This window comes from Doryrhamphus excisus, linkage group LG3 (assembly GCF_037039965.1).
Source record: "Doryrhamphus excisus strain RoL-2023G ecotype Guam linkage group LG3, RoL_Dexc_Guam_v1.1, whole genome shotgun sequence".
In the NCBI taxonomy this organism is placed as follows: domain Eukaryota; kingdom Metazoa; phylum Chordata; class Actinopteri; order Syngnathiformes; family Syngnathidae; genus Doryrhamphus; species Doryrhamphus excisus.
The window spans coordinates 8766768-8780843 of NC_136359.1; the positions used below are offsets into that span (position 1 = coordinate 8766768).

Here is a 14076-nt window from a genome sequence, read left to right on the forward strand (position 1 = left end):
TCTATAGGAATGTAGTGCTTCCTGACTGTAAACAAGTTGTGTGTCAATGTGTGTGTGTGTTGCTGCTGGTAAGTGCTTGTTTGCCATTCTACAGGCTCTCTCATTAATAAGTGAGCACTCAGCAGTAGACTTCACCTTTCCCCCTCTAATTGCTTTCTCTATGTCACATACCGTATATACACACACACAATGCACACACTGCCAATAAGCAATAAATCATAAATCATCTTGAATGCACTCCTCTGTGAGAAGGTATGATATGCTGCAACGTCATCTTCGGTAGGCCGGATTAGTAAATAGTTTTTTAAAGAGTTGTTATGGAGACAATGGATATGTATTGATTAGTACCACGTGTGCACAGACGTACACCAGTCCCTCACGGTTGCTGGAGCTGTCTGTGTGTGAGTGTGTTCGGCTTTTATCACTTTTGACTTTTCAAAGAGCGAGAGGGTGAGTGAGATCATGGGTCGGCCCCAACCCTCCAGAGATGGAGGCTCCACTTCAGAGAACACTCGCTCTTTACAATATGGACGGTTACGGTGAAGACCGAGGACTGGATATCACATTTTATGGTTAAATGCTCTTCGCTGTGTCGTTATTCCTTGAGTGCAATGTTGGGACTCTAATGGTTAGGTGTTTCCTGCCGATGCAATGGTGGGTTGATGTGTGGTTGGTTGGACAGATCAAAGGATGGTTTGCCGAGTGAAGGGAGAGATTGTTGACAGGTAGAAGGGGTGTAGGGGTAATTTAGTCTGGATGGATGATGGCTGGCCTGCGGTATTGTTGGATGATGGATGGATGCTTGGATGGATTGGGTTTCTTGGCTGCATGGGAGGAATGTGTCTTTAGTGGACAGTTTTTGGAGGGATGGGTGGTTGCTGGAACGATGAATGGGTGGCTGTTGGACTGGTGAAGTCGACAGATCAGTGGATGATTGGAATAATAGAAGGGAGGGTAGAATCAAAGGATTTGTGGTAGTTATGAATATTATTTGTTAGTGGAATCAATGGCTCGACAGAAGGAGAGAAGGGCTGGTGGAACTTGATTTTGGAATGAATAGAGGCAAGGCAGGTTGTTGGATGATGGATGGATGGATGGAAGGAAGATTTTTTGGGGGGGGAGGGGAATGAATGAATTGTTGGAATTAACGATATTGATGATGATGAGATGGGTTAGTGTTGCAGTCGATGGAAGATTTGTGGCATTCACTTAAAGACTAGGATGAGGGATTTAAGTGATAGAAGGAAGTTTTTTTAAGAATGGCTATTTCGATGGGTGGTGGATCGAGGCTCAAATGAAGGACTAGTGGCTGTGGATGGAGGGTTGTTGGATGGATGACCAAGGTGGTTCAATGGATGATTGGAAAAGTAGATGGAGGGAATCATTTTGGAAATCAATGAATGAATGAAAGGAGTGAATGGATGGGATGGATGAATTAGACAGTGGATGATTGGAATGATGGATGGATGAAGTGTTGGGATGGATGGAAGGCTGATACATTGTAGGATGGAGGGATTGGATGACTGTTGGGTGGTTCTGTGAATGATAGATAAAAGAAATTGAATATTTTAATGGATTGATATTATGGGGTGAATGATGGGTGGATTGATTAGATGGATGGATGGAAGAGACCATTTGATGGATGATTGGAAAAAAAATGATAAAAGGAAGAAATGTTTTCCTAATGGGTGATACTGCTGGGTTGTTGGATGGATGACCTAGGTTGTTCAATGGATGATTGGAAAAGTAGATGGCAGGATAGAGGGAATCATTTTGGAACTCAATGAATGAATGAAAGGAATGGATGGATGGATGGATGAATTAGGCAGTGGATGATTGGAATGATGAATGGATGAAGTGTTGGGATGGAAGGAAGGCTGATGTACATTGTAGGGTGGAGGGATTGGATGACTGTTGGGTGGTTCTGTGAATGATAGAAAAAAGAAATAGAATATTTGAATGGATTGATTTTATGGGGTGGATTGATTAGATGGATGGATGGAAGGGACCATTCGATGGATGATTGGAACAAATGAAAGGAAGAAATGCTTTTCTAATGGGTGATACTGCTGGGTCGTTGGATGGATGAAGTGGTTGATTCTGAGGATGACAGTGATGGAAAAGAGGCTGGATAGATGAGCTGATGCATCCATGAACGAGACGTATAGATGCATGTATGGTTAGCTGTGGCACCAAGGCAGCTACTTCTTGTCATCTCATGAGCTGTTTGCTCCCACGGCTCCCCTCAGCGTGATTCACTCTCTCCAACACTTCATACTTATTTTCACATCAGCCTCTGTAGAGCCTACAGCCATTAATTGCCTCCCAGACGGGGGAGCATCAGGGAAGGTGTGGCTGGGGGTGTAGAACGTTGCCTGTAGAAGACGAAGAAGAAGAGCAGGCGAGGCTGGGCATAGCTCTCCCTGGAGGAGGCACAATTGCTCTCACACATCGCTGCCCACATCCATCTTTGGAATAATCTGTTCAATTCACCGCTGACTTGACTGAGTCCCTGATGGTGTTCGTCATCAGAAGGAAATAGCTTGTTGCCTTCAGGTCTATCTAGGAAATAACACAATCACACCTTTCCTGGCTGCGGTTGAGATATATTTGAGTTGTTTTTAGCAGCAGCATTTTGTCTACTTACTCCCACAGCTTTATGAAACACTTTTATTGCTTTCTTCGTTTTCACTCCTCCTATTCTCACCACTTTTCTCCCCCGTTTTTGTAATATTTCCTCTTTGGAACGGATGCGCTCAGTTTAGCATATTTATTTAATTACCGCATCAGCTCACTTTTATTATTTTCATGCTTCTTGCCTTTGAAGCATTGCTTTAATTGACTGATATCGATGTGTTCTCTCCCAGCGCTGTGCGGAAAATGAAAAACTTCCAGGAAATGCGTTTGCAAGAGACTGCAGAAATGTAATAAGCATCATTCTGATGACTTCAGTCATTCGTTGCTTTGGAAGACAAAGCCATTGGGCTGACGTGCGCATTATATTGCATATTTTTAAGATGCTTTAATATAATTAATTGTTTCTGTGTGTACAGGTGACATCGGAACAACTTGTGCTGCTTTTGGAGCTTCTTTTAGAAGAAACAGAGCTGAGCGCGTGCACGTTGTGCACTCTGGCTCTCGCCTACGACTTGCAGAATCAAGATGCTGAGGCAAGACACACACACACACACACACAAGCACCCACTGCAAAAACACTAGCCAAAGATCCTCATATTATAGGAGTGTGCTGCTTTTTATAAAGATCCTTTATAGTAGTGGGTTGGGTCGGGACCTAAAAGTGTGTCGCGTCTTTGTCTGGGGAAAAAAAAACAACTTTATGACGCAGTGTCAGTGAATGCACCTCACTCTGCACTATTTGCTTGCTACGCCACTGCGAGGTGCATGCCATGTTTCTGACAGGAATGACACCGAGTGGAGACAGTTGCAGATATCTGCTGTTAAGGCCCAGCCTCTAGTCCCTGTATGTGACGTTTGAGTTGAAAAGTTCCTCCAATTTGGGTCACCACTTGCTAGTGAGGAGTGATGGTGGGTCCTGTAGTCAAACCAGTTGAGAAGCACAGCTGTATGGGATAGGAGTGCTCTGCTGTTTTTCATTCATGGGCCATATTTGGCCCACCAGCCACTGGCTGAATAGTCCTGTGTTAGAATAACGAGTGTTCGCGCCCCCCTCCCCCACAGCGCTAAGTAATGTGTAGTAAATTCCCCCGTAATAGCAACTCTCCTCTTTACGGCCGCCATTACTGAGTAAAACCACACACAAGTACACACACATTATGTTTTTTTTTTTAAAGTGCTCCACAAAGTTCCTTAATGGTACTATTAAAAATGTGTGTGTGTGCTCTTTGCTGTACTCCAGACACTCACTGGCCACATCGTCAGGTACCCTTGCACCATCAACTGAGAGGAGCGTGTTTATTATTGGGATCTGCATCGGTCTGTCCCCCGTCTCCTACCTCAGCGAAATACGTTTTTTTAAGGTCCTGTAGGCTTTTAAGGTCCCCTGTTGTCGACCCACTTTTTGTTTGGCCTCAGGTTTAGGTGAACTTCCCGGCACACAAGGGAGATTATACTCTACAGTTTCCAGGAAAAAAAAACCTTGAGTGTGTACTAAAAATACAACAGGGCCATTATGCACATAGCCCTGCATGGAAAAACACTTAAGCAAACACACACACCGTTCTCAAGGCAATGGACAAAGTTCTTATACAGAGTTCATCTTACACATCTCACATTCTCCAATTATGACTTCATCTGTACAATTTACTTCATCAGGATGCCTATAATTAGCCATTTGGGGTACGTTAGCGTTGTTGCTTGCCTACTTAGCCTTCTTTATTACATTTTGGAGCCTCAAAAGGTCATACAATTTGGAATTTGGCATTTTAGTATACAAATATGCCCCCTACCATACGGGAGGCATCATTTCAGTCAACATGATGGTGGAATGTTGTGTTATTTTACATCATTGGTTGTTTCATGTCAGTGGCAGGTTCTATAGTCTATGTAGACGTCGACTACATGAACATTTATTCATTCATTCATTCATTTTCTACCGCTTATCCTCACAAGGGTCGCAGGGGTGCTGGAGCTTATCGCAGCTGTCTTCGGCCGAGAGGCGGGGTAAACCCTGGACTGGTGGCCAGCCAATCACAGGGCACATATAGACAACCAACTATTCACACTCACATTCATACCTATGGACAATTTGGAGTCGCCAATTAACCTAGCATGTTTTTGGAATGTGGGAGGAAGCCGGAGTACCTGGAGAAAACCCACGCCTGCACAGGGAGATGGCCGAGGGTGGAATTGAACTCGTGTCTCCTAGCTGTGAGGCCTGCGTGCTAAGCACTCACTGCATGAACATATTAGTGTTTAATGTGGTCCATGTCTGTCATAGCTGATCTCTTCAACAAACATTCAGCATCTGTTTTAGTGCTGAAGCACATAAGTGATGCCTGTTGAGGGTCGTTTTCTGTGTGTGCGTGTGTCAAATCGGAAATCTGCGGCTGGCTGGTGGGTGACTCGGCATATGTGTACGAGGATGTGTACGAGGATGTGTGTTCACACGTGCAGTATGAGGGCCACTGTGTCAAATCTATCCGAGATAAAAATCGATGCAAGTTTGGGCCCATGTTGAAATTCAAGTAAACTCGTAGTGTGAGGGTGTTGGGGGGAGGCAGTAATAAATGGAGGAATGTCGCCGTCAAAGCGTGAGGGGCCCTCAGAGAGGAGAGTAGAGGAGCACTACTACCAGCATGCAGCTGCTCTGCCTCAGGGCTCTCCCCAGGAATGTAACCCAGTCAAGACAACAGCTGCCGGGGGCCGTCACGCAGACTCACCGCATCATGACCACCACTGCACGCCGTGCCCGTGGCCCATCTCCAAATACCTGGGACAAAATAGTGCATGTGACTCCGCCGCACACTGTCTGTCACCATAGCAACAGAACACCTGTTTATTCCTAGAATCAACTATGAACTTAATTTGAACATGTTGTGTTTTGGGGCTGCATGGCAGTCGAGTAGTTTGCGCACAGACCTCACAGCTAGGAGACCAGGGTTCAATTCCACCCTCGGCCTTTCTCCGGGTTCTCCGGTTTCCTCCCACATTCCAAAAACATGCTAGGTTAATTGGCGACTCCAAATTGTCCATAGGTACGAATGTGAGTGTGAATGGTTGTTTGTCTATATGTGCCCTGTGATTGGCTGGTGACCAGTCCAGGGTGTACCCCGCCTCTCGCCCAAAGACAGCTGGGACAGGCTCCAGCACCCATGTGACCCTCGTGAGGATAAGTGGTAGAAGATGAATGAATGAATGTTGTGTTTTTCCTGCATAGATTCAATATCACTCCAGTTTCATTCCATCTGACATTGTTATTGTTGCCAGATTGTTTTTTTTGCTACATAATGTGTACACCTTTATATTTTTGGGGTGCATTGTCTACAGAAGCAAATGACGATCTACCTCTGCATGTGCTTTAAAATATCAGTGTCAGTCCACACCGCTCTTACAACATTAGTTCTATTGCTGCTGTGTACATGTTGTAAATGGCCGCAAGATTCCAAAACAGTATACGTCCTCCAAAGCCAAGCGAGTAATTCAAAGGTCCACGCCTCCTCTCATCAAACATCAAACCATCAGCGTCACATTGATTCAATCAAGCCTCTTCCCTCCCGAGGAGCTGCATCTTCACAATCAGGTGGACGGCCGACCTTGAGAAGGTCACACGCTTACCTAGCCTGTAAGAACGTCACGTCTGGACTGCAGCAGGTCAGGACCGAAGCCAAAATACACTCTCACGCCTTCATCCGGCACAGATGAGCCGTCAGCTTCGTTTAAAGTGCTCTCATGGCTGGCTGCCAAGCTGTGGAGCTGCACAGCATCGGCTCGCTCACAGGAACTTCACAGGGCCCAGATCTGTGTTTTTAAAGTTCTGGTTCCACACCCGAAGAAACCAGGACTTGTATTAAGGCCAGGCTCCCGTAATGGCATGTTGGACATGAATTCTAATGAAGCCTATCCCAAAGGTTTGTGTGTTTTATAGGGGCTTGATCAACAGGCCACAATTTTTGCCTGTGAAGCCAGTTTCAGTGGCAAATGTACGACATGCGTCTACCATGGATAGACGCGTTAAAAACTCACCACAACCAATGCTCTAAAACAAACGTCCATTCTACGATCATTTTGAGGACTTCACCCTGAAACGTTTAGTCCAGGGGTCTCAAACTCAATTTACCTGGGGGCCACTGGAGCTATGGTTCTGTTATATCCTACACTTTTTCAGTGCTTTGGTTCTGGTTTTCCACAAGAAAAGCTCTGATAAAACATTCCACTGTTCTCAAATATCGTAATTTTTATTTACTACACAAAATAAGATGGGAAAAAATTGAGAAAATCAATCAATCAGTAATAAATAAATAAAATAATAATAAAACAGCAAATAAGAAAAACTTAAGAAACCACATATAGTTGGTGCTTAGAGAAATTCTTTTTTTTCAGATTCAAATGAACACTATTAACCGTTATTTAACCTTTAACATGAACATTAATGAAACAACTATTTTACCCAATTACAAGTTAGCATCGTTACATCTGGGAGATGTGTCGTAACTTGCAAAATCACGTCAATTGTGCACACAGTCATTTCTGGGTACATGATACCATACAGCATCCATATGAAACATTAAACCAGGGGTTCCAAAACTTTACCAACTCAGGGCCCACTTGAAAAAAAAAAATGTCCGTGGCCCACCTTTGTCCTATAAACAGTACATAGACGAAATGCTGCGTTCTCAGAGCACTTAACTTATTATTATATTCTATTATTATTATATATTATAAGATTCAGGATTGAAATGAAAGCAGGGGGATGAAGGAAGCCCAAACTTTATATCAAATTAATTCTCATACTTTTCATAACTGCATTCAAGACTGGCATGATGACCAGAGCTATGTTCCAATCATAAACTGTATAAGGTTCCTAAAATATTATGACAGGTCAATAACACTCAATAGGTTATTACTTAGGCCTATATATTTGTTTTTAATCGTGCAATAAATATTTTACAATAAAAATAATTTTAAAAATAATATTTGCAAAAATGAATCATATTTTTAATGACCTCTCATGGCCCACCTGCAGTACCACCACGGCCCACCAGGGGGGCGCAGCCCACACTTTGGGAATCACTGCATTAAACTTTCATGTCAAGGTGGGGGCCTCAAACTAGCAGGCCGCAGGTTTGAAACCCTGGTTTAGTCCAATCACTACTAAACTTCAGCCACACTAAATTCTGACAATTTAAAGTTTTGTCGTAGCATGTGTACGTAGCAATGCCGTGCAGTTTGATAACTTAGCTTAAAACACGTAAAGAGCAAAAACTCTCAGTAGTATGCTTTTATGCCATTGGTTCTTATGTGCTTATCGTGTAGTATAAAATGAACGTTGATCCAAATACTGTGTTATATTAGTAGATATTGTTCTACTTTGACATTTTTATCTTTTAGTATGCGCTCCTGTTTTATTATACATTGTTGCTCTCAGGTGCGCCATCGCTGGTGTGAGCTGGTGGTCAAACAAGGACATGCTCAGGCCTACGGTGATGTTGAACACTTCCTGCTTCACGATCAAGTAAATACACCGCATTTACTACTCGTCCGTTCTCCATAACACGTCATTAACTGTGTATGTGTTCCAGGCCATGGGTGTGTATCTGTACGGCGAGCTGATGGTCCAGGAGAACGCCGAGCAGCAGGCGCTGGCTCGGCGCTGCCTCTCATTGGTCAGTGAGGAAATGGACCAATCGGCGCGCAGGGTGGTAGAGGAGATGGTGCTATGAGAGCTACAGGTGACTTTTAACCTCTATGACTTTGGTGCTATATGCTCAGCTTGCTTTGGTTTTGAGAGTTATGTGAATGTTCTGAGCTTCTAATTTCCATGCCAGTGTTGGAGTGCTCTTGTTGGATTATGGGATGCCATTTAAGTTGTTTAATTATCACTGCCAGTAGTCTTATCTGCAAGACACATCCACTCAGGGGTCACTTGTCTACCTACTCTGGCACATTCCTTGCTGGACCCACTGTGTGTGTGTGTGTGTGTGTGTGTGTGTGTGTGTGTGTGTTCACATATTTGTAGGCTTAGGATGGGGCCTTTTCTGCGGTTTCACAGCAGCGCCGTCGGGATGTGTTTATCAGAGAAGGAATTTGGGAATGTGCTCGTCAAACAAGAGAAAAAGAGGCAGACTAGGTCAGCAAGTGTTTTTGTGTGTGGATGGTCAAAAGCAGATATACAAACCATAAAGATCTGTGATTGGTGGTACATCAGATTTTGGATTCACATTGACAATAAAAGTGACTGTGGAAGCTAACAAGCTGCTGTAAGTGGTTAAAGTGATTAATCCATGCATGAATAAAATGTATTGACATTTTATTTTATACAGTGCATCCGGAAAGTATTCACAGCGCTTCACTTTTTCTACATTTTGTCATGTTACAGCCTCATTCCAAACTGAATTAAATTAATCTCTTACCTCTTATCTCTTAATTCTACACAAAATACTCCATTATGACAATGTGAAAAAGGGTTTTTTTTTACTTTTTTTGAATTTATTAAAAATAGAAAACAAAACAATCACATTTACATAAGTATTCACAGCCTTTGCCATGAAGCTCAAAATTGAGCTCAGGTGCATCTTTTTTCCACTGATCATCCTTGAGATCTTTCTACAGCTTAATTGGAGTCCACCTGCAGTAAATTCAGTTGATTGGACATGATTTGGAAATATAATAACTGTCTATATAAGGTCCCACAGTTGACTGTGCATGTCAGAGCACAAACACCAAGCATGAAGTCAAAAGAACTGTCTGTAGACCTGCGAGACAGGATTGTCTTGAGGCACAAATCTGGGGAAGGATACAGAAAAATTTCTGCTGCTTTGAAGGTCCCAATGAGCACAGTGGCCTCCATTATTCGTAAATGGAAGACGTTTGGAACCACCAGGACTCTTCCTAGAGCTGGCCGGCCTTCTAAACTGAGCGATCGGGGAAGAAGGGCCTTAGTCAGGGAGGTGACCAAGGCCCCGATGGTCACTCTGTCAGAGCTCCAGCGTTCCTCTGTGTGTGTATGATAGAGTGGCCAGACGAAAGCCATCAGACCAGAGAATTTTGTTTCTCATGGTCTGAGAGTCATTCAGGTGCTTTTTGGCAAATTCCAGACGGGCTGCCATGTTCCTTTTACTAAGGAGTGGCTTTCGTCTGGCCACTCTACCATACAGGCCTGATTGGTGGATTGCTGCAGAGATGGTTGTCCTTCTGGAAGGCTCTCCTCTCTCCACAGAGGAACGCTGGAGCTCTGACAGAGTGACCATCGGGGCCTTGGTCACCTCCCTGACTAAGGCCCTTCTTCCCCGATCGCTCAGTTTAGAAGGCCGGCCAGCTCTAGGAAGAGTCCTGGTGGTTCCAAACGTCTTCCATTTACGAATAATGGAGGCCACTGTGCTCATTGGGACCTTCAAAGCAGCAGAAATTTTTCTGTATCCTTCCCCAGATTTGTGCCTCAAGACAATCCTGTCTCGCAGGTCTACAGACAGTTCTTTTGACTTCATGCTTGGTGTTTGTGCTCTGACATGCACAGTCAACTGTGGGACCTTATATAGACAGTTATTATATTTCCAAATCATGTCCAATCAACTGAATTTACTGCAGGTGGACTCCAATTAAGCTGTAGAAAGATCTCAAGGATGATCAGTGGAAAAAAGATGCACCTGAGCTCAATTTTGAGCTTCATGGCAAAGGCGTGAATACTTATGTAAATGGGATTTTTTTGTTTTCTATTTTTAATAAATTCAAAACATGTCAAAAAAACCTTTTTTCACATTGTCATAATGGAGTATTTTGTGTAGAATTTTGAGGTAAGAGATTAATTTAATTCAGTTTGGAATGAGGCTGTAACATGACAAAATGTAGAAAAAGTGAAGCGCTGTGAATACTTTCCGGATGCACTGTAAGTTCCAATCTAATATGAACCAATCAGGTTTTGTTTAGTTGGGTTGGTTAGTTGGGAATATATTTTCCAGACTTTCGCAGTCGACATCTTTCATGGTACAGGAGTTCAAGGAGTAGCAGTTAGTTGGGAATATATTTTCTGGACTTTCTCAGTCGACATTTTCCGTGGTATAGGAGTTCGAGGAATTGCAGTTAGTTGGGAATACATTTTCCGGACTTTCTCAGTTGACTTGATTTTCCGTGGTACAGAAGTTCGAGGAGTAGCAGTTAGTTGGCAATATATTTTCCGGACTTTCTCAGTCGACATTTTCCGTGGTATAGGAGTTCGAGGAATAGCAGTTAGTTGGGAATATATTTTCCAGACTTTCTCAGTTGACATTTTCCATGGTACAGGAGTTCGAGGAGTAAGAGATACTGGCACACAAGCCTAGAGCGCCCCCTCCAGGCTGTCAGTGTGATAACAATCATATAGAAATATAAGTCGCTCCGGAGTACAAGTGGCAGGACCAGCCAAACCATGACTTATAGTAATGGGAAATACGGTACATTTATGGGACTGAACTGGGGTTTTAGTGTTAGTTTTGTACCTCAGCATATCTTTCAGCTATGTACTATCTCCAGTGTATATTAATACGTCACATAGTGTATGTAGGATGTCTTAATAATGAAAACTATTTTTATTTACCTATTGTGTGTGCTCGAGCATCCTTTTTTAGGTCACGACCAGGCATCGTCCCAAGACAGGTTTTATCTTGGGACACACACTCACTAATAGACAGCCTGATGCGTTGGGCCAAGATGTGAAAGGCTTTCTTTTCGACATCTGCCTGTAGCCTGATAAAGGTCTATTTTGTGCTGGGTCGTCATCAGGGACAGATGACTGCTTTGTAATTCAAATGTAAAGTATAGTAGAGCTTGAAAAGTCAAGTATCCGGTTATTTAGGATGGTATTGACACAAGTAGAGGCCTTTAGAACAAACATTCCATGAAGTAAACCAATTAAAATGACGGATGAGCCTTGCTGAGTTATGTGTACGTTTTACTTCGAAATCTACTCGTCCTCTTTGTGCTTGCAAACAACATGTCACTCCCTAAAAAGCACTTTATTCCAAAGAGCAAAGACGGGCGGTCTCCGCAGTCAAGTACATGCCTTTGGAATCCCTCCTGATCCGCTTAATGAGGGGGCATATCGCCGGGTTAGCCGAGCGTGGCTGATATAAGGAAAGCGTCTAAGAGCGAAGGAGACGCAAGAAGAGGAATTTAAAGTTAGGAGGGTAGAAGATTGTTGTTGTTTTGTTGACGACTGTCCGGGCTGTGAGGGTTCCTGGCGTGCTGATTTGTGACTTATGATAAAAATCACATTGCCAGGGATTACCACATAGCCCTGACCCAGCTGCCGGCTGCCATGGTAACCAACAACAGCACACACACAGGCCAAACCGAAGAAGACATGATTATGTAGGAGTGCACTCTTGTGTGTGAGATGGGGCACAGCAGAGAAAGAAAACCATGATGAGAGGAATCAGGGTGGGGTCTTCATGCATGTGTGTGTGTGTGTCTGTGTTAATCAGTGGCCCGCCACCAGGTTGTGTGTTCTGTCTCCATCCAGGCACAGAGCTTAGCTGATTGGTGAACAGTGATTGATTTCCTCTTTGTTCACAGTGGCTAAGTTCTGCACCTGAGGAGAGCATTGTCCACACTCACATGGAAAATAGAAGATGCTACTATAGCCACCTGGTGCGTGGTCTAATGGTCTGAATTCACGTTCTTAAATGCGCCACAAGAAGGCAGTCACTACTGTACATTGGAAATATCATCAGCGGCCAGCTTTGTCTACCTCTACATGCGCTTTAAATGTCGGGTGTTGGTGTGAAACTCATGCGTCATGCCATCGATGGTATTAATGCTGGTTGAGCAGTTTGCCCCTCACCTGCTATTACAACATTGGTTCTGTTGCTACTGATTTGTACAATATATATATCCAAATCTTTCTTAAATCCAAAAGGTGTAGTAGAGATATATAGTATACCAGAGATTCCCAAAGTGTGGGCTGCTGTGGTACTGCAATTGGGCCATGAGAGGTCATTAAAAATAGGATTCATTTTTGCAAATATTATTTTTTTTAATTATTTTTATTGTAAAATATTAATTGCACGATTTAAAAAAAAATTATAGGCCTAAGTAATAACCTATTGAGTGTTACTGACCTGTCACAATATTTTAGGAGCCTTACACAGTTTATGATTGGAACGTAGCTCTCTGGTCAGCATGCCAGTCTTGAATGCAGTTATGAAAAGTATGAGAATTAATTAGATTAAAAGTTTGGGCTTCCTTTATCCCTGTGCTTTCATTTCAATCCTTAATATTATTGTTGTTATTATTATTATTATTATATAAGTTAAGTGCTCTGAGAACGCAGCATTTCGTCTATGTACTGTTTATAGGACAAAGGTGGGCTGCGGACATTGTTTAGATTTTCAAGTGGGCCCTGAGTTGGTAAAGTTTGTTAGCGCCTGCAGTATACTGTATATAAACAGCCTCCTACCAATTGATATTTCCTTTTTCGGTTCCAGCTATACTTGGCAGTCCTTGTTGTACCCCCAAATAGTAGAATATAATTGTAGTAGTACAATTGTCCAAAAAAAGACTAACTGATGCCGGGGTTTGTCCTGAGACATCAATTTAGTGCATATATAGTGTACATTAAACTATTATGCTTATGGCAATCCATCTTTAAGAGGGATTCTAAATGGGATTGGGGGGTGTCGTCTCAATGAGGACGGATGTGTGAATTAGAAATGAGGTCCATGTTCGGGGTGTCACTGATCCACCTATATTTAGGGCCTAGAGTAATGACCATCAAAGGTCCATAAAAAGAGGGAGGCCATATACTGTACATTAGACGTGATTGATGATACTCTAATGGTGTCCGCCTCATCAAGAGACAACATGGCGGAAAGGATTCACCATCTAGTCATCACGCAATCACATTCTGAAAGACAAAAATATACATCTTGATGGAGTTTTATGTTTTCAGTTTGTCCCAACTTGATTCAGCTGTCTATTGAAAACCAAAATATAAAGAGTGGAGAAAAAGAACAGGCAGCAAGATTAGGACTCTGCCTCCTGTGCCTACTGAGCTGATAATCAGTCCTACACAACCACTGGCTCAGTTCAGCAGGAACAGGAGTCCAGTCCACTCGCCAACTATCATGTGACCGCAGCAACCATATCGGGATTGGGTTTTTGTATTTGATGCTTGATACAAATATCATACAGTCAGTATATTTAATACACTATTTTATCAAAAATCATCCGCAGTCATCAACTGCCAGAATAAAATGAATTTGGCACATCATTTCTTGGTAAAGCTCTTTATGATTGATGTTATGAATGCCTTCATCTGTCAACATTATTATGTTTTAGCATAATTTGATGACATTATATAAGTTGTTCTGGATCTTGCCATGTGACTTTTTTGAACCACAGACTAGAACATTCTTATGAGTTGCAGAAGTTGTGACTATTATTCATCATGTGTCCAGCAGAGGT

General features: G+C 42.8%; 1 protein-coding gene across 3 annotated transcripts in view; it reads left to right on the plus strand.

Annotated features, from left to right (window-relative positions):
- Positions 1-14076, plus strand: part of aopep (aminopeptidase O (putative)) — an 89226-nt gene that overhangs the window by 74536 nt on the left and 614 nt on the right. For 2 of the 3 annotated variants that reach the window (XM_078789597.1, XM_058069790.2), the window contains 3 exons: positions 3054-3170; positions 8066-8152; positions 8220-8369. In XM_078789597.1, coding sequence (XP_078645723.1) covers positions 3054-3170; positions 8066-8152; positions 8220-8360 — 345 coding nt within the window. In that variant the 3' untranslated portion in view covers positions 8361-8369. Of the gene's footprint in view, positions 1-3053; positions 3171-8065; positions 8153-8219; positions 8370-14076 lie in introns of those variants that run through there. The other variant, XR_013627179.1, reaches the window with a different exon arrangement.